The sequence below is a fragment of the Geotrypetes seraphini genome, chromosome 2 (genome assembly GCF_902459505.1).
Source record: "Geotrypetes seraphini chromosome 2, aGeoSer1.1, whole genome shotgun sequence".
Taxonomy (NCBI): domain Eukaryota; kingdom Metazoa; phylum Chordata; class Amphibia; order Gymnophiona; family Dermophiidae; genus Geotrypetes; species Geotrypetes seraphini.
In genome coordinates, this window is record NC_047085.1 from 32,103,432 (window position 1) to 32,125,712 (window position 22,281).

Genomic DNA, 22,281 nt, shown 5'->3' on the forward strand with positions numbered 1-22,281 from the left:
AAGGAAACTGCACAGTAACATTGTAAATGACAGCAGATAAAGACCTGAACAGTCAATCTAGTCTGTCCTGTAATTATGCATTACATTTCATGATTAAATTGTCTTTTCTCTTTGGTTTTTTTCTGGAACATTGACCTTAGAAGTCCACCTGGTATTGTCCTTAGGTTTTAACTTCAATGGAGTTGCCATTGAAGCTCACTCCAGCCTATCCAAACCATCTCCTTTGCGGGATTCAGACCATGAAAGGTTTGCCCATGCTTTTTTGAATTCCGTCATCTTCCTCTCCATCACCTCCCTTGGGAGGGCATTCCAGGCATCCACCACCCTCTCTGTGAAAAAGAATTTCCTATTACTCCTCTTAAGTCTACCACCCCTCAACCTCAATTTATGTCCTCTAGTTTTACCAATTTCCCTTCTCTGAAAAAAATTTGGTCCTATACTAATACCTTTCAAATATTTAAATGTCTGTATCAAATTACCCCCGGCCTTCTTCTCCTCCAGAGTGTATACATGTTGAGGTCCTCTAGTCTCTTCTTGTACTTCTTTTGGTGCAGATCCCCTGCCATTTTTGTTATTTTCCTCTGGATCACTTCAAGTCTTCTTATATCCTTGGCCAGATACAGCCTCCAAAATTGAACACAATACTCCAAGTGGGGCCTCACCAACAACCTGTACAGGGGCATCAACACCTCCTTTCTTCTGCTGGTTACGCCTCTCTCTATACAGCCTAGCATCCTTCTAGCTACAACCACCACCTTGTCAAACTGCTTCGTCGCTTTCAGATACTATCACCCCAAGTTCCCTCTCCCCGTCCATGCATATCAGCCTCTCGTCTCCCAGCACATAATCCCCCTGGAATTTCTACTCCCCAAATGCATCACTCTGCACTTGTTTGCATTGAATTTTAGTTGCCGGACATTAGACCATTCCTCTACTTTTTTTTGTGTGAGCAAAATTAAATGCAGTCAAACCTCGGTTTGCAAGTAACGCGGTTTGCGAGTGTTTTGCAAAACATTCTCGCAAATCGTGACTTGCAAACCGAGCGTTGACTCGATTTACAAGCATCGCTCTTCCCCCACCCCCCCAAGAACCAGCATCGCTCTCCCCCACTTGCGAACATCCCCTGCGCGAACCGGCACCCCCCTGCCCACCCGAACAGAACCCTTACCCCATCTGGCACCGGCACGCAGCCCACAGGACGTGCCGGTGAACAAAGATCCTTCCTGTTGCCTGGGCCTTGAGCATCTGCGCATGTTCAAGGCCTTCTGGTTCTCGCTCTCTCCAAGAATCTCGGACAGAGCGAGAACCAGAAGGCCTTGGGCATGCGCAGATGCTCAAGGCCCAGGGGACAGGAAGGATCTTCATTCAACGGCACGTCCTGTGGGCTGCATGCTGGTACCAGATGGGGTAAGGCCAGTTTGCGAGCGGAAGGGGGAGCGATGCCGGTTCTCGGGGGGGGGGGGGGAAGAAGCGCCGGTGGCCTTGAGGGGGTCGATGGGAACCAATCAAGCGAGTTTCCCTTACTTCCTTTGGGGAAACTCGCTTTGATATACGAGCAATTTGGTTTACAAACATGCTTCTGGAACGAATTATGCTCGTAAACCAAGGTTCCACTGTACTTTGTATTCTCCCTTATCACATTTTCATCCCTTTCCTCAACCTTTTTATTTTTATTGTAATCCTCGATTCCCTCTTTCCCCATGTTCTCAATTGTTTTTCTTTATATTTTGTCCTAACATAACATAACATATTTGTGGGGGGGTTTGTTTTTTAATTTTAACTTTTCATTGTAAACCGCTTAGATTTGCCTTCTGCTTTTATACTTGCGGTATATTAAATAACTTGAACTTGCAGATCCTTTTTCATGTTTTCCACTCCCTCCAGGGTGTCCCCTCTGTTACAAATCTTGGTATCATTCACAAAAAGGTAAACCTTTCCATTGGAAATATCGCTCACAAGCAAATTTATTTATTTATTTCGATTTATATCCCATCCTCCTCCAGGAGCCCATAGTAACATACATAACAATTAGAAATAAGACACATAATAATTAACAACAAGTAACACAAGACTAAGGTAATAGGGTACCGTGAAATGTATCTAGTTCAATTGTTCTGGGTTAGCAGACACTTGGAGCCTGAAGGATGCACAGGGAGACACATGAAGTCTGAAACATACACATTACATTACATTAGGGATTTCTATTCCACCATTACCTTGCGGTTCAAGGCGGATTACAAAAGAATTATCAAGGATATATTACAAAAAGGTATCTGGTCATTTTCAAGGAGAGTAATAAATGAGTATAGCTAGTTGCTTTGGGTTGGGGGCTTTAGTGAGAGGCGGTATTTGAAGCTTGCGGTGTTATTTCTTTTTTCAGGGAGAGAATCTGTGTTTGAACAGGGAGTCAGTTAAACATCTATTAATAATACAGTGGTTTGGGAGTAACTGTCTGAATGCTAGCTTGTTCTGAGGAGTCAGGTGAAGAGGTGAGTTTTTATTGCTTTTCTAAAGCTCAAAAGTCCATTAAAGGATTTGATGTTAGGAGGTAATTGATTCCAGTACTTTGGTAGGACATGAGAGTATGATCTTTGTCTGGCATTTTCTAGTTGGAGGCTCCAACCAGAGTGTTTCCCCCTGGGAGCAGAGGGGTCTGTTTGGGACATAAGGTGGGAGTTTAGCTGATATGTAGCCGATCACCATGTTGTGTAAGGACTGGAACACAAGTACCTCAAGGCTTTGAAGATACAGTGTTTGGCTATGGTTAAACTGTGGGCTGACGCTAGCACTTGGGATACTGAATCGCAGATGTTAAGGTTCTTCAGTAGTCTGATTGCTGCGTTTTATACACGTTAGAGACACTTTATATTTTTTGCTGTCAATCCGTTGAATAATGCATTGCAGTAGTCCATGCAGGAGAGGACGAATGCGTAGAGAAGTTGTATAAAGTCTGGTTCCGAGAAATAGTTTCTTATTTTTTGTAGTTTTCATAGATAGTAGAACCACTTGCGAGATGAGACCACTTGCGAGATATGGTCGATAAGAAAAAAGTTAGAGTCAAGAAGTACCCCTAGGCTGCATATTTGGTCTTTGGCGGTTTTTGTGGATGATTCCCAGAGGAGAGATGGGGCAGTTGTAGGTGCAATGTTCAATGTGGATCCAAATGAGTTCAGTTTTTGTGGCGTTTAGTTGGAGCTTGTTGCGGACATCCAGATTTTGATTTCTGAGAGACAGTTGGAAGTTTTGTGTCGGAGTCACGGTTCACTCCTAGTGGTAGGTATAGTTGGATGTCGTCGTCAAAGGAGTGAATTTTGATTTGGTGTTTGTGGGCTATATCCAGGACAGGTGTAATGTAGAGATTAAGGATGTGAACCAGAGTAGCATCGTATCTCAAATGCCAAGCTCAAAGAGCCGGGTGAGGAGGATGTCATGGTCAATACTGTTGAATGCTGCGCTGAGGTCTAGTAGCACCAGTAGGTCATCGTTTCCTTTGCCAATGAGTTTCCAGCAGTCATCAATGATATTAAGGAGGACAGATGTTGAACAGAATCCGCCCAGCACCAATCCTTGAAGCACTCCTCTGCTCACCCTTCCTTCCAACGAGCAAATTTCATTAAGCACCACCCTCTGATGTCTGTCCATCAACCAGTTTCTAATCCAGTCCAACACTTTGAGTCCTAACTTCAGCAGGGCAAGAACCTCCTACGAGGAACAGTGTCAAAGGCTTTGCTTAAATCTAAGTACTGTATTTTTTGCTCCATTAGATGCACCTGACCATAAGACGCACCCTAAATTTAGAGGAGGAAAACAAGAAAAAAACATTCTGAACCAAATTCTCCCTGAAGGCTCTGCACTCAACCTCACACTCCTTATCAAGCTCTGCACCCTGTCACCCCTCCCTGCCAGGCTCTGTAACCTGTCTCTCCCCCTCCCCCGTGGTGGTCTAGTGGTAGGCCGGGACAGGGCAGGCAGGAACAAGGCACAGGGCAGGCAGGCCTAGTGGCTGGCAGGCAGGTAGGGACAGGGAGGAGGGAGGCAGGCCTCTCACCCCCTAGGCAGGCAGCAGGAAAGCCCCGGTCTCTCCCTCCAGGCAGGCCCTGGCCTCTCCCTCCCAGGCAGGCAGGCCCCGGCCTCTCCCTCCTCCCTCCCTCCCTACCCCCCAGGCAGGCAGCAGGCAGGCCCTGACCTCCTCCTCCTCCCTCACTACCCCCAGGCAGGCAGCAAGCAAGCCCCGGCCTCTCCCTCCTCACTCCCCAGGTAGGCGGCAAGCAGCAGGCAGGCCCCGGCCCTCTTCCTCCTCCTTTCCTCCCTGCGCACATCATTTTTTTTTTAAACTTCAGACGCCTCACTCGCTGAGAGTGGTGCATAAGGGTTGCTGGCTTCCTGGTCCCCGTCGCTTCCATCGAGAATGGCAGACGCAGCTGCATCCTCTTCTGCTCTCTCACGGCATAGCGGCACATCAGGTTGCCTGCCTGGTCCCACACTGCTTCCTGCGAGAACTGAGTTCTCACGGGAAGCAGCGAAGGACCTGGCAAGCCTGATGTGCCGCTATGCCGCGAGAGAGCAGAAGAGGAGGCAGCGCACAGGCAGCCAGCAACCCTTGTGCAACACTCTCAGCGAGTGAGGCGCCAAAAGTTTAAAAAAAATTTTCAAAGGTAAGCGCGGGGGGGGGGGAGGAAGAGGGTCGGCATCTCCATCTCTACCACCATATCCAACATTTCTCCCTCTCATCCTTCTCTTCCCCATGTATCTCTACCTCACTCCTGTCTCTCTATGCCCAATAATTTTCCTCTTTCTTCCTTTCCCCATGTGCAACATCTTTCCCTCTCACTTACACATTCATCCCCAACAATTCTCCCTTTCTATCCCCTCCTTTGTGTCCCAAGTTCATGCTTCCTCCCTTTCTTCTGTGTCCCCAGTTCATGCCCCCCTGCCTTCCAACCTTTGTCCCAAATTCATGGCCCTACCATGTCCCAACGCGCGCTGAACGGACACGTATCAGAACTTTAGTAAGTGTCCTTAGGCATATGTTGTTTAAAGATGCAAAGGTAGGCCCTGTTTATCTTTCCCTTCTTTGAAGATGGTACAAGGACATGAATGTTTAAACAGATATGTAGTGAAGTGAATTCAATTGTTTTGTTAAGCCGTATTTACAGACAGATTTAGATTAGGGGCTCTGCTGGTTAAGGCTTTTTCTGACCCTCTGTGGACTTCAATCTCTAGATAGGAAAAATGCTGATGTGTTTAAAGTTTCATGTGACCTTCCATATATGGTTTGTATTTACGTCACATGCTGACACATGCTGGCAAACCTGATTCGTATAAAAAATGTGAAACTCATAATAAACTTTGGACATGTTTTGGAAGACGATTTCTGGTCTTTAAGATGTGTCCCCAGGTACCTGACTTCCAAATGACAGAGACAGAGAAAGTATGGGGCAGGAATTGGGACCGAAATCCTTTTCAGTTGGGGGCACGTCCGCGATGGGCAGATGATATCACCAATATTTTGTGAGTATTTCTGAATTTTCTCTGTTCTTTAATACTCACTAGGTAGTGGTGACCTGTACCCACCCTTTATTTTAAGTTCAAGCTTTGGGTTCTATTATGGAGTTTTTTTGGGAAAAATCTCGGGGTACTTTCGGTAAGCGCCCCATATAAGCAGCTGCCATTCTTTCGGAAAGAATGAAATTATTTATAGAACCCCCCTGCCCACTCTGTCATTTGTAAGGTTAAAACTTTTATAGAGTATAAGATTTTATTGTCTCTTATTACTGTACCTCGCTTATAAGGTAAGATAAGCGAATATTTTTGCATTGTTATATTGCTTTTGTAATGAGTCATAAAGGCACTTACTCCTAGACAAATGAGACTTGTACGGCTGTGTGTATGTATGACATTTTTTCCTTCAGCTCCCATCTTTCTGTGTCACCAATGTTTAATACTGAGGTAGGACATGCTGTTATGTGGAATGAATTGAAAGCGCTGTTTGAATCAGTCTAAGATCTTTCCCTTATAGTTTGTACACAAGCACTATTTCTTGTCTTCCTTTTGATCCTGACTAATTTTGTGCGTTTTTCTTCTACGGATGCTTCCTTTGTGTTCTGTGCTGGATCATAAAAAGAAACAAGAAAAAGAAAAAATTCCGTTTTAAAGGTTTTCTTTCTTGTGCAGAGCAAAGCTAATCTGTTCTTTGCTTTCATTATCAGGGTCTGTGCATGAATGTTTTTGTCCCTTCCCCCAGACTTCTCTGTTTGGGCTTCCACTGACCCCCTATAGTGCTTCTTTGAAGTTACTCATTCTTGGTTTTATCAAGCAGTAAGGTGAGATTCCACTGCTTGTCTCTTGACTTTTCTCCGGCATTATCAAAACCACCATCTCTTCTTATAATACGCCCATCGCTCTTGTTGTCAAAGCTGATGGCATTCCCCGTTTCGTGTTTTGGTAATTCTCATTGCACTTATGTTTCTTCCACCATTCCACCGGCAGCCAATGATTTTTTTCTGTCATTGTCCTAAAGAATGTTTTATTTTTAGTCCCTTTGGTGAGGCTGCCTTCACCCTTAAGCAACAGTATACCTAGTGTAGAATTGCCCTTCAGGCTATTCTACAGTCATGCACTGCCCCTCATGGTCCTATTCTCATTTTGTACAACTTTTTGTGTTCCATAATTCAGGAGACCTGTCAGGCTGATAGTTTGCACCTTTTATAATGGTTGTCTGTGTGTTGTCACAAGGTGTCATGAAATAAACTGCACTGGTGTACATCTGAAGTGAAATACCTGGGTTTTGTCCTGTCTCCTGGTCAGAGGAAAATCTGCACTTTCTGCACTGCTGCTATTCTGGGTCTGCCCCGCCCAGCTACCAAGAAAGACATGCTTCTTTTCTTGCTATGATTGGTCACTGCCGCCAATGGATCTCTGCTTGTTCCTTCTATGACCAGATTTGAGACAGACCCTGGTTTCTGAAATGACTGCTCTTATCAGATGGACTTATGAAATGTTGGACATTTAAGATGTGCTTTGGTTTCTAGCTCAAGTCTGGGTTTTCCTGCTTATGCCCACATGTTTTATCTCTTTGTTTGGGACTATTGTAACACCATGAAGGGAGAACATGGCGGTAAGTTACGCTCTGTTGCCTTTTTTTATAGTCACTCCTGTTCAAGAAAGCCCTGGCTGCTTGTGCTATGGTGGTAGAGATGGTTACTTCTCTGACCCTAGGTCACCTCATTACCCTTCACACTCTTCACGATGTTCAAGCCCTTCTTTTAAATGGGCTTTTGGGTTTCACGGGTGAACAGGATTCTCTTCCTCTCTTTTTTCACAGCTTCCTCTGAATTTGATGCCTGGCGTTTGGCAGGTGCCCAAAGCCGCCCTTTTAGACGGACTTTGGTGCAAAGAGGGGAAACCCTGGATACCAGCTGCTAGCTCTCCCTTATTCATTGCTCAATATCATGGTATTGGTTATCGTAGTGCTCGCTCGACATTTTAACTTCTTGCTAGTGATATTTTCATTCTTGACCTTTTGCTCCTTGATACAGAGATATATATATAGCTCAATAATTACAGCTGGCACGGTTGTGAATTGAAAATAAAATTCCTTTCTATTGTTTTAGCTGAAATTAGGATGTTGCTAATTTAAAATGTTTTTCCGGATTTATACATAGCCATCCCAGATCCGTTTTGGCACAGATATTTCTAATGTTTTCCATGGGTCCTCTTTATCACTCCAGAGATAGAGACGCTCCAAAGAGACATTAGCTTTATGCCTTTTTCCAAATATGAGATGGTTATGATATACATTATTTGTAGTTTTGGTTTTTTTATATCAATGTGTTTATTTGCAGAGTTAAATTCAGCCCTGCACACTTGACAGATGGAGTAATAGCTCCACGCTTAAAAACTTTATGTTTTGTCTGTGTCATGTCTACTTGTTTTAGTTTAGTGGGTACCCCAGGATACATAATATTGGCCATTTCTAGAGCTCTTTTTCCACTTCTTACTAGCCTAACTGCGCAATGTTCTTTTACTTATAGCTTTTATATTCTGAATATAGTTTAGTTAAGGGTTATATGTTTAAGAAAAAAGTTTTACTTTATACAACGTTTATTTCGTGGTGTTCCCTAATTTCTGAATACATTCAGTACATCAGTATGGTCTCTCTGAAGTGCATAATAGTTATATGCAACACGATAAAAACATATCTTTTTGGATTGTTCAATTAAGAACCTTAAGTAACTGAGTATTGTCTCTCTTTTACCATAGCTATATCAAGTGAATGAGTTGGTATTGTTACATGTTGCCACATTCAGTACAGGCAACATGGTTTCTCTTGTTTTCTATCTCTTATTTGGATCACATTGGAGTACAGCTGCTGAATGATATTTGGAATGCTTTCCAAGCATTTCTTTTCAAGTATCTCTTTCTGTATGCACAGACATCTGGCTGCTCTCCCTTTGAGATTCTCACGGGATGACCTTTCCCCGCCCCATGGGTAGATTTTCCCTTGATACAGGAGGAATACGTCCAAAAGCTAATTGAAATATTAGGGCTTGTTCAAAGAAACGTGTCTTGCACTTCTCCTTTCTCTCCACAGATTCCTACCCATTTTTTCCAGCCTGGTGATTATCCAGCAGCTTTCCAAGGATCGGAAGCAGACGGATTTTCCCTTTGGCCTTCCCACTACTGTGATCACTGTGACCAGGCCCGCTGCACTCACTGAGGAGTTTCCTGTTTGGATCCACGCAAGTCGCTTGAAGAGGGTTAACCTAAAACGCCAGAAGCAAGTCTTCCCTGCGCAGATTTCACCTCCTCCAGTGTAACAACATGATGATCTCATTGCAGCATTCTACCAACTTTATCATTCTCTTACTGGCACCGCTGCTGCTAGTTTTTCTCCCTGTATGGATCATTTCTAACTGGGTCTACAGGGATGATGTGTTCTGGGTCCACAACACTTTCTGCCCATACCCATCTGTAAATGACACTCCTGCTGTAAACAGCACCCCCGACACCTCTTTGCGAACACGACGTCAAGCTGGACTACTCCCTCGCAAAGGCTGTCCTTCAATTGGAATCCAGAAAAGACTGATAGTATGCTACCCTTTGGTATAATTCCAGCAGTGTGCAAGTTGCCACCTTCTCCTTTGAGTATTGTGACATTGTGGACTGTTCATCAATTGATATCCCAAGGCTGTGCCATTGGTCCTCAGAAATTCCTAAAACTAAGGACATATATATATATATATGTTACTGACTCACGTTGGGGGGTTAAGTGTGCATTCTGGGGAGTGGTAGGGTGGAATATTGATACTGACTGGGTTTATAAACTAGAAAATACCCTGAAAAACAGTGGACCAAAATGGTAAATCACTGCTTACTTGTATGACCCTTCATAAGGTTGGACACTGTTATAGGAAAAGTGTTCCTGTACAAATTATTAAGCTTTCTCTTACTATTGACAACCCTAGACCTACTGATGAAGGTATGTACATTATGGACATGTGGTTTAAGGGTGGGTCTAGCTACCATCAGTTTTCTTACGGGATCTATCTACCTCCACTCATCCTCTCCCGCCATTTTGTGGGGGCCCCAAAAAATACTAACCCACTGGCCCCTACATTCAATAAACTTACTGACATGATGGCTATTGCCAATCCCACTTTTGAAGATATTGTGGCTGTTAAGGTAGGGTTTTCAGAACCTAACCTCTGGTTAGAATGGATGAAATTCACTGCTGATCAACATAATAAGAGTAATTGTTACATATGTGCTCAAGCTAGACCCCATCTAGGAACCATACATCTGGACCTCCCTCCTGGTATCCAACCATGCTTTTTTGGGTTATTTACCAGTATCTCCTCTAATTTTACCTATCCCCTTTGTGCACTGCAGTGTTCTAAATACCTTTTGTTGCCAGGACAGCAAAAGCTTGATATTGCCGTTACCATCTATAAGGGCAATTACACATGTCATGTTTCTAATCTGACACAGAGTAGTTTTGTAGGTAATTTACCCCCAGGTTATTGTTCTGTCTTGGCTCATAGGTATGCCCCATTTTTGCTGCATCAGATTTGATATTTACTGGCTTTATGGAGACTTTTGGCTCCCTGTTAAGCTACCCAGCCAGTTGATAGGCCAGTGCACTTTAGTTAAGGTTACTATGCTTCTGCATATTCTTTCTGATAGGCATCCTTCCTATTCACATGGTTTTTCCTCTTTTCTGTCTTGATATAAATCTGATCGCATGTATACATAGATGCTATAGGGGTCCCAAGAGGGGTCCCAGATGAATTTAAGGCCCGAGCTCAGGTTAAGGCTGGGTTTGAGTTCCTTATTCCCTTTATTACTATTAATAAGAATGTTGATCGGATTAGTTAAAATTATTATAATCAGCAACGCTTTGTGAACTATTCTAGGGACGCCTTGCAAGGTATTACTGATCAATTAGGCTCCACTTCTCAGATGGTTCTCAAAATCATATGGCCCTAGATATGATTCTAGCTGAGAATTCTGTTAAATTCTCCTCAGTATTTTATGCTGTTGTACTTTTCTTTTTGACAATATAGGTCCTCCTATGGACATTCAGAAATTAGCAGACCTCTTTGCTGAGTTCAAATGTAACTCTGATTTATCTAATTTTTGGGATCAGCACTTTAGTTGAATGCATAATCTCTTATTATTTGCACTCTTGTCTTGACTGCTCATGTACTGTGTTATTCGTATTACAGCTCCTAAAAAACCCCTCCTTGAGAGACATATCTAGAGTATCACTCCCTTCCAGCTCATGCTGTATATTTATGACGTCATTTACATGACGTAAGAGGGGAATTGAACGGACACGTATCAGAACTTTAGTAAGTGTCCTTAGGCATATGTTGTTTAAAGATGCAAAGGTAGGCCCTGTTTATCTTTCCCTTCTTTGAAGATGGTACAAGGACATGAATGTTTAAACAGATATGTAGTGAAGTGAATTCAATTGTTTTGTTAAGCCGTATTTACAGACAGATTTAGATTAGGGGCTCTGCTGGTTAAGGCTTTTTCTGACCCTCTGTGGACTTCAATCTCTAGATAGGAAAAATGCTGATGTGTTTAAAGTTTCATGTGACCTTCCATATATGGTTTGTATTTACGTCACATGCTGACACATGCTGGCAAACCTGATTCGTATAAAAAATGTGAAACTCATAATAAACTTTGGACATGTTTTGGAAGACGATTTCTGGTCTTTAAGATGTGTCCCCAGGTACCTGACTTCCAAATGACAGAGACAGAGAAAGTATGGGGCAGGAATTGGGACCGAAATCCTTTTCACGCGCTCCTCCCCCTTCTTTTCTCCCTTTCTCCCTTCTCTCCCTTACTTGTTCAGGGCCATCCAGCTGGGCATGCCCCTCTCTGCTGAAGCCATATCAGCACTGGCAGCTTCCCTCGCGCTTGCAGCTGTCCGTGAGTCCAGCACGCACCCTCCTTCCCTATCACCTGCAAGTCCAGCAGTCCCCCCCAGTCGACTGGAGGGCTTCCCTCCAATGTCAGAGCTGATGTCAGAGGGAAGCCTTTCTGGTCATCCGGGGATCTTAAGCAGTTACCTTGACCGTCGGACACCATCTTCCTTCTAGCTTGGCTGCTCCTTATCTTCAGCGCCAGCCGCACTTGTTTGCCAGGACAGCGCACAGCGGTTCTTGCACGATGCATGCTGCTAACCCGGTTCCGGGTCAACCACGTGCAGCGCGCAAGAGCCACTGTGTGCTGTCCTTTAAACAAGTGCAGCTAGCACTGAAGATAAGCAGCCAAGCCGAAAGGAAGACAGTGTCCAAAGGTCGAGGTAACTGCCTGAAGAGGACCACTTCCAGGGAACACAAATTCTTCATGGACCGCCAGGAAATTTTTGCAGACCGACAGTGGTCCGTGGACCAGTGGGTGAAGAACCAGCAGAGGCACTGCTTATGTTTTTATGTAACACTGGCCTAGACTATGAGCATTTGTGGTCATTGCATTGCTTTCCAGCTCCTTTACAGTGGCAATTTTATGTGAGGGTGGATGTTTCCGTTTCACAGGTCACAGTCTACCTGACCCTACTATGACCCATTTATTCCTGGATTGTTTTATTCTTTGATCAGTGGTGGTAAATTGGTATGATTCTGTGGAGTTATGGAAGCTGATTTGATTGCATCCAATTCCTGCTTAAGTTTACAGCTCCTCCTTAATATTAGAAAGTTGAAGACAGATGGGGCAAGCCCTAAGTCTCCTGATGGTGTGCCTTGGAACTAACACACAAAATAAGGAGTGGAATTGTCAACTCCAGTATGCCCAGGCTCTAAACACTATTGGAAAGTATTTCATATGGTAGCACTGACTTGAATATCCATATTATTCAAAACACCATCTGATTTCACCCAGAAGACTCTTTAGACTCCTGAAGCAGGCTGGATTGGCCGAAAAAATGTGCATGTGGAGTCACTGAGTTATTGGATGAATAAAGTCATTTGAACCATTGGATGAATAAAAGGATATTTTCATAACAGCTTGTGTTCACCACTCCTTATTTTGTGTATTTGTTTTTGTGGTTTTATTTCCCCTGTTCAATTCTGTGCCTTGGAACTAAAGCACCACAATGATTACACTGAATAAAAGTCATCCTGATTGGTTGATATAGGACTTGACTGGTAAGTATTCTTGACTATTGGGTTGTCTATATATCAGTAGCAAACCCAGGGGTGGTTGAGACTTGGGGCCTCTTCTATCAAACTGCGCTAGCAGTTTTTAGCGCAGAGAGCCGCACTGAATGGGCTGCGTTGCTCCCGACCCTCATAAGAACTCTATGAGCATCGGGAGCAGCGTAGGCCATTCAGCGCGGCTCACCGTGCTACAAACTGCTAGCGCAGTTTGATACAAGAGGTCCTTAGTCCATAATTCAGCAGAAACCAAGCAGATGAGAACCAAATTTCCCAAAATGTAAAGGAAAAGAGGTTTTTTAAATTATTTCTTTTTTTACTAGATGAAAGTAGAGTAGAATATTCAAGGGAAGCGGAAAGTATTAGATTCTATGTTTAAAGCAAAATCAGGGATATTCAATTCAGGATTACTTAGTTCTTAGAGTTGCTGTGCTTCTAGCACATGTGTTCCCACCAAGTCTTTGTCCCAATGGGACATTATCATACTGGGGTACAAACTATATCTCAGTGATGGGGTAGATCAAATACCTATATATATGTAAACCACTTCTGAGTGTAGTTGTGTAACTACAAAAAAGTATACAAGTACCAATCCCTTTCCCTTGTGCTTGACAGCAAAACCCATTTCATGCATGGAATGGAAGAATGAGAAGCTTTCTCTGTTTCACTTCCACCTCCTAGGTCTTTCTGAATCAATGCTTTTGGTGCCAACACAGGGCAAAGGGCAAAGGCTTAATTTACCACTGAAACAGGCAGCTTTCACTGCTTAACTGTCCATGGTGACAATACAGACACTTGAACCAGGGACATCCTGATCCACAGCAAAGTGGCAAATTTAATCATGGTGAAGACAGCCATCTTGTAATTAAAGCATGGGCGTCTCGTCGTTACTGGTTCCCTATGCCAAAGACAGAGAAATCTGATGCAGCAAAATTAAAAGCCAAAATTTTGAAAAATAGGTCAATCAAAGATATTCAATCAAGCTTCGCACCAAGTACAAAAAGAAACCTGAGACCAAGAATATGTTGAAAGGCAAAAAAAAAAAAAAAAAAAACCACAAATCGGCAAGCTAAATACATAAAAGAGGCAAAAAAACCCACAATTCGGCAAACTAAATACATAAAACAGGCAAAAAAAAGTCTGAAGGGAGATAGCAAAACAAGAGGTCCTATGAATTCCAGGAATCTTTTCTTTAGCATTCAACCCTCTCTCTGTATATCAGCACTGCTGATGACAGCACCTTTGTATGGTGTTATTTTGCTAGTTGTGGGTGAAAATATTTTTCAAAATTTTGAAACGTCAGAAATCTGTTTACCCAACACAGAAATAAAATCATTTTAAAAGGGAAATAGCTTCTCCTATTATCAGTGCATTAGACAACACAACAGATCTTGCTACTTACATAATGTTCCTCCTCGTCTTTCAGCCCTTCTTTACGTAGTGCAGGTCGCTCAAGCGGCCGTAATCTGTTACTATCCCAATATATCCACTCATCGTAGCGATGACTCCAGCGCTCAAAATGAACCAGCATTTTACTTTCTTCATAGTCTATCTTTTCAATCCTTGATGGATACCTAATATACAAACAAAAATTGAAATTATAAAAAGCACTACCAGTGATTAAAATAGATTAAATTTAAGTTTTAGATCATAATTGATCTCCTGGTCATCACAGATAACTTAAGTAGTCGCTGAAAGATACCCATAAATACCATGACCATTTTATCATGATGCAGAAAAAAATCCTTAACTACCGTTTATACTCTAAATAAAGTCGATACTGTTAATCACAGCTTACTCCTTGATCCACTGTCCTCGTTTGAATTCCGTTAATCTGTCCTCTCCTGGTTTGCCTCCTATCTTTCCCAACGAATGTGCTGGTGGGTCCTTTTCTGAGGCTACCCTGTTAGTGGTTGGTGTACCCCAGGGTTCTGTCTTAGGACCTCTTCTCTTCTCTCTCTATCTCTTCCCTAAGTGCCCTGATCTCCTCCCATGGCTTCCAGTATCACCTATATGCCGATGGCTCCTAGATCTACTTCTCTACTCCTGAAATTTCACCTAAAGTCCAAGAAAAAATCTCTGCTTGTTTGGCCGACATTGCTGCCTGGATGTCCTGCTGTCATCTGAAACTAAATACAGTGGTGCCTCACACAACGAACTTAATCCGTTCCAGGAGCAAGTTTGTTATGTGAAACGTTCGTTGTGTGAAACGCGTTTTCCCATAAGAATACATGTAAAACAAAATAATTCGTTCTGCAGCCCTGTTTCCCCATAAGAATACATGTAAAAGAAAATAATTCGTTCTGCAGCCCTACATTTCCCTCCCTCCACCTCACCTTATATGCAGAGTTTGCCAGCTTTCTTTTTCACCCAGCCGCACGCTTTCAAAAAGCTGTGCACGCGCAGCTGCTGAAGTTGATCAATGTTCTCTTCTCCTGCAACTTCCGGTTTCCGGTTGCGTCAGAGGAGAAGATTGAACAACAGAGCATGCGCGCATGTGCTGCTCTTTGAAAGTGTGTGGCTGGCCGAAAAAGAAAGCCGGAAAACTCGGCATCTAAGGTAAGGTGGAGGGAGATGATGGAACACTGCATTCAGACAGGAGGGTGCTGCTGTTCCCGGCTTCGGCGAGAGTAGTTCCGCCCCCCCCCCGGGCCCCTCGGGCGACTTCGTTGTGTGAAACGAAGTTCGTTATAGGGAGCAAGACAAAAAGTTCGTTATGCGCAGCGTTCGCTGTACGAGGCGTCCGTTATGCGAGGCACCACTGTATGTCCAAGACTGAGCTGCTCTTCTTTCTTCTTAAACCCTCTTCTGCTCCTCCTCCTTTCTCCATCTCAGTAAATAATACTGTTATTGTTCCAGTCTCCTCTGCTCACAACCTTGGAGTGGTCTTCGATTCCGACCTCTCATTTTCTACGCATATGCAACAAGTTGCTAAGACCTGTCGCTTCTGTCTCTTCAAAATTTGCCCCTTCCTCTCTGAGCACACTACCCGGACCCTTGTCCACGCTCTCGTAACCTCACGCTTAGATTGCGGCAATCTACTTCTAACTGGTCTCCCGCAGTGTCGCCTCCTCCCCCTTGCAATCTGTGCAAAACTCTGCTGCACGACTCATCTACCAACCTCGCTACGCTCATGTCACCCCTCTCCTTAAGTCACTTCACTGGCTCGCTATCTGCCATTGCATACAGTTCAAGATCTTATTGCTGACCTACAAGTGTGTTCATTCTGCTGCCCTTCAATATCTCTCCTCTTTCCTTATACACCTCCCAGAGAACTCTGTTCCTCATATAAGCTCTTAGCTTTACCCTTCTCCTCCACTGCCAATTCCAGACTTCGTTCCTTTCATCTAGCTGCCCCCTATGCCTGGAATAAATTACCTGAGTTTGTCCGCCAAGTCTCTTTTTTGATATAGCTTTCAATCCTTAACCCTACTCCTCTGCCCTCCAACCCAGCCAGCTAATTAACCGTTCCCCTTAACTGTATCCATAACATCCTGTTTGTCTGTCTTGCTTGTTTAGATTGTAAGGGACTGTTTTCTTACTCTTTGTGACTCTGCAGCGCTGTGTGTATCTGGTAGTGCTATAGAAATAATTAATAGTAGTAGTACCCTTTTTACCCCCAAAAAAGAAGGAAAATGATTGACTCGAATATAAGATGGGGGGTTTAATTTTCATGTGCACTGCCAGGATCTGTGCCCTCCCCTCACTCCCTCCACTGCCAGGCTCTGCACTCAGGTCCCCTCCCTCCCCGCCAGGCTCAGCACCCAGGTCCCCTCCCTGCCCTGTGCTCCATCCCCCACCCCCACCCCTCTCTCTCAATGTCCAGAAGGCCCTTCAACCGGGATTGCCATATGACATGGTGGGCTAGAACAGGAACAAAGAAAAACTGCAGACAGGAGTACAAGATGCAGGCTAGGTTTATTAAAACAATTATTTTTTGCGGTTTGTGTCAACAACTTTATACAAAGCAGAGGACCCAACACGGTCCGTGTTTCAGTTAACACACCTTCATCGGAGGGTCCCTAATTTGTAATGGTATCAAATAAAACCGCTACAGAAATAAATGTGAGTCTGTCTCATACAACTTAAAAAGCCGGAAAACTCTCTCCATAAAGGAATTGCCTGAGCTGCTTGCTGAATGGCTGTCATGAGTTCTCACGAGTCCCGTGAGAACTCGGGGCACCCATTCAGTGAGCGGCTCAGCACCGAGCAGGAGAGATGAAAGTTCCCTCATGCTCAATACACCGCTGGGCCATAAGAAGTCGAGGTGGCCATTCAGGGAGGGGCTCAGCACAGGGCAGGAGTGCAGAAAGCTCACTCCTGTCTTGTACCACCAGAAATTCAAAAAGTTACATAGGAGGTGGCGGGATGGTGGAAAAATAAAAAACAAAACTTGGCAGAGTCGGCCGGGACAGGAGACAGGAGGGATCCCTCCTGTCTCGGCCATACAGCAGACCTGGCGGAGGCCTGCAAAAAGTCCAGGAGGGGGGGGAAGATGGGCGATAACCCGAATATAAGCTGAGACCTCTATTTTTGGGCCATTTTTTGGCCCCAAAATCTCATTTTATATTCGAGTATATACAGTATGTTTGTGTTGAAGAGAACACAACCAACTATGATAAATGCCAAGTGATTTAATGTGGTACACTTGAAATAGTACTGGGAGAAGAAAAGTGTAAAAATGGGGAAGATACAAACAAATAAAAAAAAAGGTATTGCTAAAATTGTGACAGAATCACAACTTCCTATGATGTCTATTAAACTGCCTCATGCTCAAAACTATAAAAACATTGTTTCTCACTTGTAATTGGTCAAGTGAAAGGTTGACCAGGCACCCAAGTGGATGACATTTGACAATGCACATATGGAAAATGCTCCCATACTCAGAACTACTGTAAAATTTTGAGCCCTCCCCAAAATGCAACACATCTCAATTCTCTCTGTTAACTCCACTACTCAAGAATGACCACGACTATCAGGGAGGGGGAATTACTGTGTGCACTCTCTATTGTGTCATCTATGGGGTTTTCTGTTGTCTAGCAGAACGTAAGAGCTACCAAACTGTTACAGACCAAAGATCTATTTAGCACAATATCCTGTTTCCAACACTGGCCAGTCCAGGTCACAAATGCCTGGCAGAATTCCAAAAAGTAGCAATTTCATGCTACTTATCTCAGGGAGAAGCTCCCCAGGTCTACACTCTTAACTGTTTGAGCTTACCTCAGAAATCAGCCCAAATTTTTTTTAAACCCAGTTACATTAATTGCTTTTACCACTTGCCAAGGCAATGAGTTCCAGAACTTAATTACAGTATATGCTTAATGAAAAATATATATATATATACTAGTGTTTAAGCCAGTCTGTCTGTGGAAGATGTAATAGGTCAATTTGACAAACTGAATAGTAGCAAATCGCCTGGACCAGATGGTAAACATCCCAGAGTGCTGATAGAATTGAAAAATGAACTTGCAAAGCTATTATTAGTAATTTATAATTTTTCTTTAAAACCTAACATAGTACCAAAAGACTGAAGGGTGGCCAATGTGACACTGATTTTTTAAAAGGGTTCCAAAGGTGATCTGGGAAATTATAGACCAGTGACATCAGTGAATCTGACATCAGTGCTAAGCAAAATGGTAGAGAATACAGAATAGATTAATGAGAGAAAGCCAACATGGATTTAGTCAAGAGAAAGCTTACCTCACCAATCTACTGCATTTCTTTGACGGGGGTGAATGAACATGTGGAAAAGGGGAGCCGGTTGATATTGTGTATTTAGATTATAATATTTGACAACAAATTATCTTACCACGATCATATAAGCCAAGTGGTTAAATCTACTTTTTACAGACTTTGCCAAATTCAATCCGTGGCCAAATTTTTATGCACAAAGACCTTGAACATCTTAATTCATTCTCTAGTAATCTCTAAAATCGATTATTGCAATGCCTTATTTAAAGGCTTGCCACAAAAGGAAATTAGACGTCTTCAAATTATTCAGAACGCCTCTATTAAAATTATTTACAAAGCTAAAAAATTTGATCATGTCTCTCCATTACTTAAAAAGGCACACTGGCTCCCTGTTGCACATCGTATTTTATTTAAACTATGCTTGCTTACTTTTAAATCTCTATTATTTAAAACCCCTGCTTTTATTTTCAGAGTTTTAATTCCTTATTCTACCTCTAGATTTCTGAGATCACAAGATCAACATTTATTGGCCATCCCCTCATTAAAAGTTATTAACACGAGGCGTCATACTATTTTTTCAATAACCGCTCCTCAGTCCTGGAATGATCTTCCATTGTATATAAGAGAGGAAAAGAATTTAGACAAATTCAAGACCAAACTTAAAAGTTTTCTCTTTAAAGATGCTTTTAGTGAATAAACATAATTCCTTTGTCTCTCTTCATCTAATATTTCATCTCTAATAATTTTTGTTTCCCCTCCTAATGTTTTTACCTTAATGTATTGAATTTAACACTGATTATAATCCCTAAATAATTTTTCCTTTTGTTTTGATGTCATATGTATAAATTATTTAACTTAAATGATTTAAATTTTGTATTAGAATGTTCGTATTAGCAATGTAATTTGTTAAGCTGTATGTTTTGTGTGCTTTGTTACCTATATTTTAGATATTTTAACAATTTGTACATCGCCTAGAACTTGGAATAGGCGATTAATCAAAATATATAATAAACTTGGAAACTTGGATTCAATCATAATTATATAACAAACTAGTCTTTAAGCCCGTTACATTAACAGGTGCTAGAATAGATGTGTGTGTTTGTCTTTCTTTTTTTCTGTCTCTCTCTCTCCTTGGCCACTGTCTGTCTTTCTTTCTTTCTGTCTCTTTCCTCAGCTGTCCACCACCACCCCTTGCCTGCTCCCCCTTTCCAGCAGTATCCCTTCTCCCTTCCTTTTACCTCCCCCCTGTCCACCACCACCCCTTGCCTGCTCCCCCTTTCCAGCAGTAGCCCTTCTCCCTTCCTTTTACCTCCCCCCTGTCCAGCAGCACGCCTTCCCTGCTCTCCCTGTCCAGCAGCAGCCCTTCTTCCTTCCTTTTACCTCCCCCCTGTCCAGCAGCACCTCTTCCCTGCTTCCCCTCTTCAGCAATAGGCATTCTCCCTTCCTTTTATCCCCCCCCCACCCCCCACCCCCGTCCAGCAGCACCTCTTACCTGATCCCCCTGTCCAGCAGTAGGCCTTCTCCTTTCCCTGATCCCCCTGTCCTGCATTTGCTAGCCCGGGCAGCCTTGGAGCTTTTGCTAGGCAAGTCCACCTTGCATTATCGAAGTGGGCCAGCCTAGCAAATGCCCCACGGCTGCTGCATTTGCTGGTCTGGGGGTGAGAAGAGGCGTCCCGGCAGCGCAGGAGTCAAATTGCCACCTGTGACAAATCTAGCGCTATCCCTAGCTTTGACACAGTGGTGAAGAAGGTAGGTAGTCCCCGAGGCAGGAGAGCTGGTCAGGTTGGCCCTGCAGAATATGAAAAGCTGACTTCACTTGGACTATCCCAGGAGCTAAGAAACTACAGCTCCCAGAAGGCCAGTCTCAGCACAGGAAGCTGTGACTGAGACAGGCACAGCTGCAGAGAGTTTTCTCTCCCTTCCCCCTCATCAGAGCAGGGAGGGGTGAATTAGAGGGGGTTAAAACAGAGCAGCTAGGAGGCTTCAGGAGGAGGAGGAGCCGAGGAGGCTTCCGGGGGGGGGGGGGGGAGGCAGCCTGGAGACAAACGGGAGAGATTCATCCCCAGCCCGAGGAGGCTGGAGACTGGCAAATGGTGGACACAGAAGAGCTTACTGCTGACCCAGGGAGTGAGGAAGGAACCCCAGGGAAACCCATGGAAATCCAGGAGAGTCTGGTAGGACCGGAGGAGGTGTCCATGGACATTGATAAGCAGTAAGGGTATTGACTGTGTCCACAGTAGTGAAGCTACCAGTTATGCCAGTGATAGTTTGAAGGGGAGTGGTATGTCTCTCCCTGCTGATAAGGAACTGTGAATTGCTGCTTGAAAGCTTTAGTTGTAAAGCTAGCAAATGTGTTGCCATTTTTTTTGTTCTCTCTGCTAGCAGCCAAGCTGAGCAGAGAGTTCTTCCTCACAGCTGTGCATAATTAATTACTTGCAAGTCACAACAGGGAGCTGTGCTGAGAGCCTGCACGGACCTTGTGAATTCTGTGCTAAAGAAGAGAATACGTTTTACAGAACTACAGTATGTGATAAGCCACGTTAGGCTGTGAAAACCAGGTGACATGCTGGCCAGGTTTTTGTTGCACAATTTTTGGGTTAAAGTTTGTTTCTGTTCTGAATGTTTCATGCCTGTGAAATGACACAGCTGCTGGAGCTGAAGCAGCTCAGTGAAAGTTTCTAAATCCAAACCGCTCTGGTGAACAGGACTGTTTATAGGTGTGCTAACAAAGTCCAGAGGCTGTGGAACTGTAGGTTAAGATGGGACACGCCCAAAAACCTGGACACTGGATTTATTTAAAAGTTATGCTCTGTTTGAACAGCTTGTGTTTTGCCTCATAGTTTTGAGTGCTTGTTTTGAGGTCTGCTAAGCTGAAGCATTTTTTCCTTTTGTTCAATGCAACCAGTGAACATAATAAAACCTTTGTTTGATTATTCTACTATACTGGATTTTGAGGTGTGTGAGTTTCTTTTCCCTTGCCTGTTTTTCTTTTGGTAATGTCAGGGAATCTGATATTATACCTTAGGCAGACGCCTAAGAAGGCCTGAAGGGTACCCTGGTTAAAGGGTACACGTATGGACAGGAACAGTCACAGTGTTCCAGCTCGCTGCCGTGAACAGGAGTTGGGCAGGTGTGACACACCACCATCGCAAGCTGCCCCACGCGCCAGAAATCGAATTTGGCACGGAAGCACACAGCACGGTGGCAGAGGATACAATTTATAGTTTTAGATAATGCATTATATAGTTCATCCTTAAAAGGAAAAAAAAGAAGACCAATAAGCTACTCCAGCCTTCTGTAACAACCCACACAGTGGCAACATATAGATGTTAAACAAGTAGGAAGACAGGAACCTTGAGGCCTTCTAGTGGTAACAGGAATAAAATCTTTCAATACGTCACCATAAACATTTTTAGAGGCTCTTCCACACAAGACTGAAACCAAGCCAATACTTTCCCCCTTCCAACTCAGACACGGGGACAAATTTTTCCCCATCCCCACAGGAGCTCATTTTCCCGTCCAGGCGAGTTCTTTTCCTGTCCCTGCCCCATTCCTGCAAGCTCTGTCCTCATCTGCACAAGCCTCAAACACTTTAAAATCATAAGTGTTCGAGGTTTGTATGGTTAAGACAGAGCTTTTAGGAATGGGGTAGGGGCAGAGACAACGACAGCGACAAAACACACAGGGATGGGACAGGGAAATTGAGTTCCTGTGGGGACGGGGACAAATTTGACGCATGTCATTCTCTACTCTGAAGCTCAATTAAGAGAAAAATGGAGTGCTCTTGAGGAGTTCTCATTGTCCATTCCCACTGTCTTCTTAGATTCCTGGTACCTCTGGGTTTTCATCCTGTTGGACTTTTGGTTGTACAAAATCAAGTATACACATGGATGGTTTTAGCAGAGTGGACCAGTTAACGCTA

The 22,281-nt window shown here is 43.6% G+C and overlaps 1 protein-coding gene across 3 annotated transcripts in view; it reads right to left on the minus strand.

Annotated features, from left to right (window-relative positions):
- PHF20L1 (PHD finger protein 20 like 1) overlaps positions 1-22,281 on the minus strand; it is a 306,054-nt gene that overhangs the window by 267,481 nt on the left and 16,292 nt on the right. For all 3 annotated transcript variants that reach the window (XM_033931888.1, XM_033931889.1, XM_033931890.1), the window contains one exon: positions 14,071-14,242. In XM_033931888.1, the coding sequence (XP_033787779.1) occupies positions 14,071-14,242 (172 nt within the window). The remainder of the gene's footprint in view (positions 1-14,070; positions 14,243-22,281) is intronic.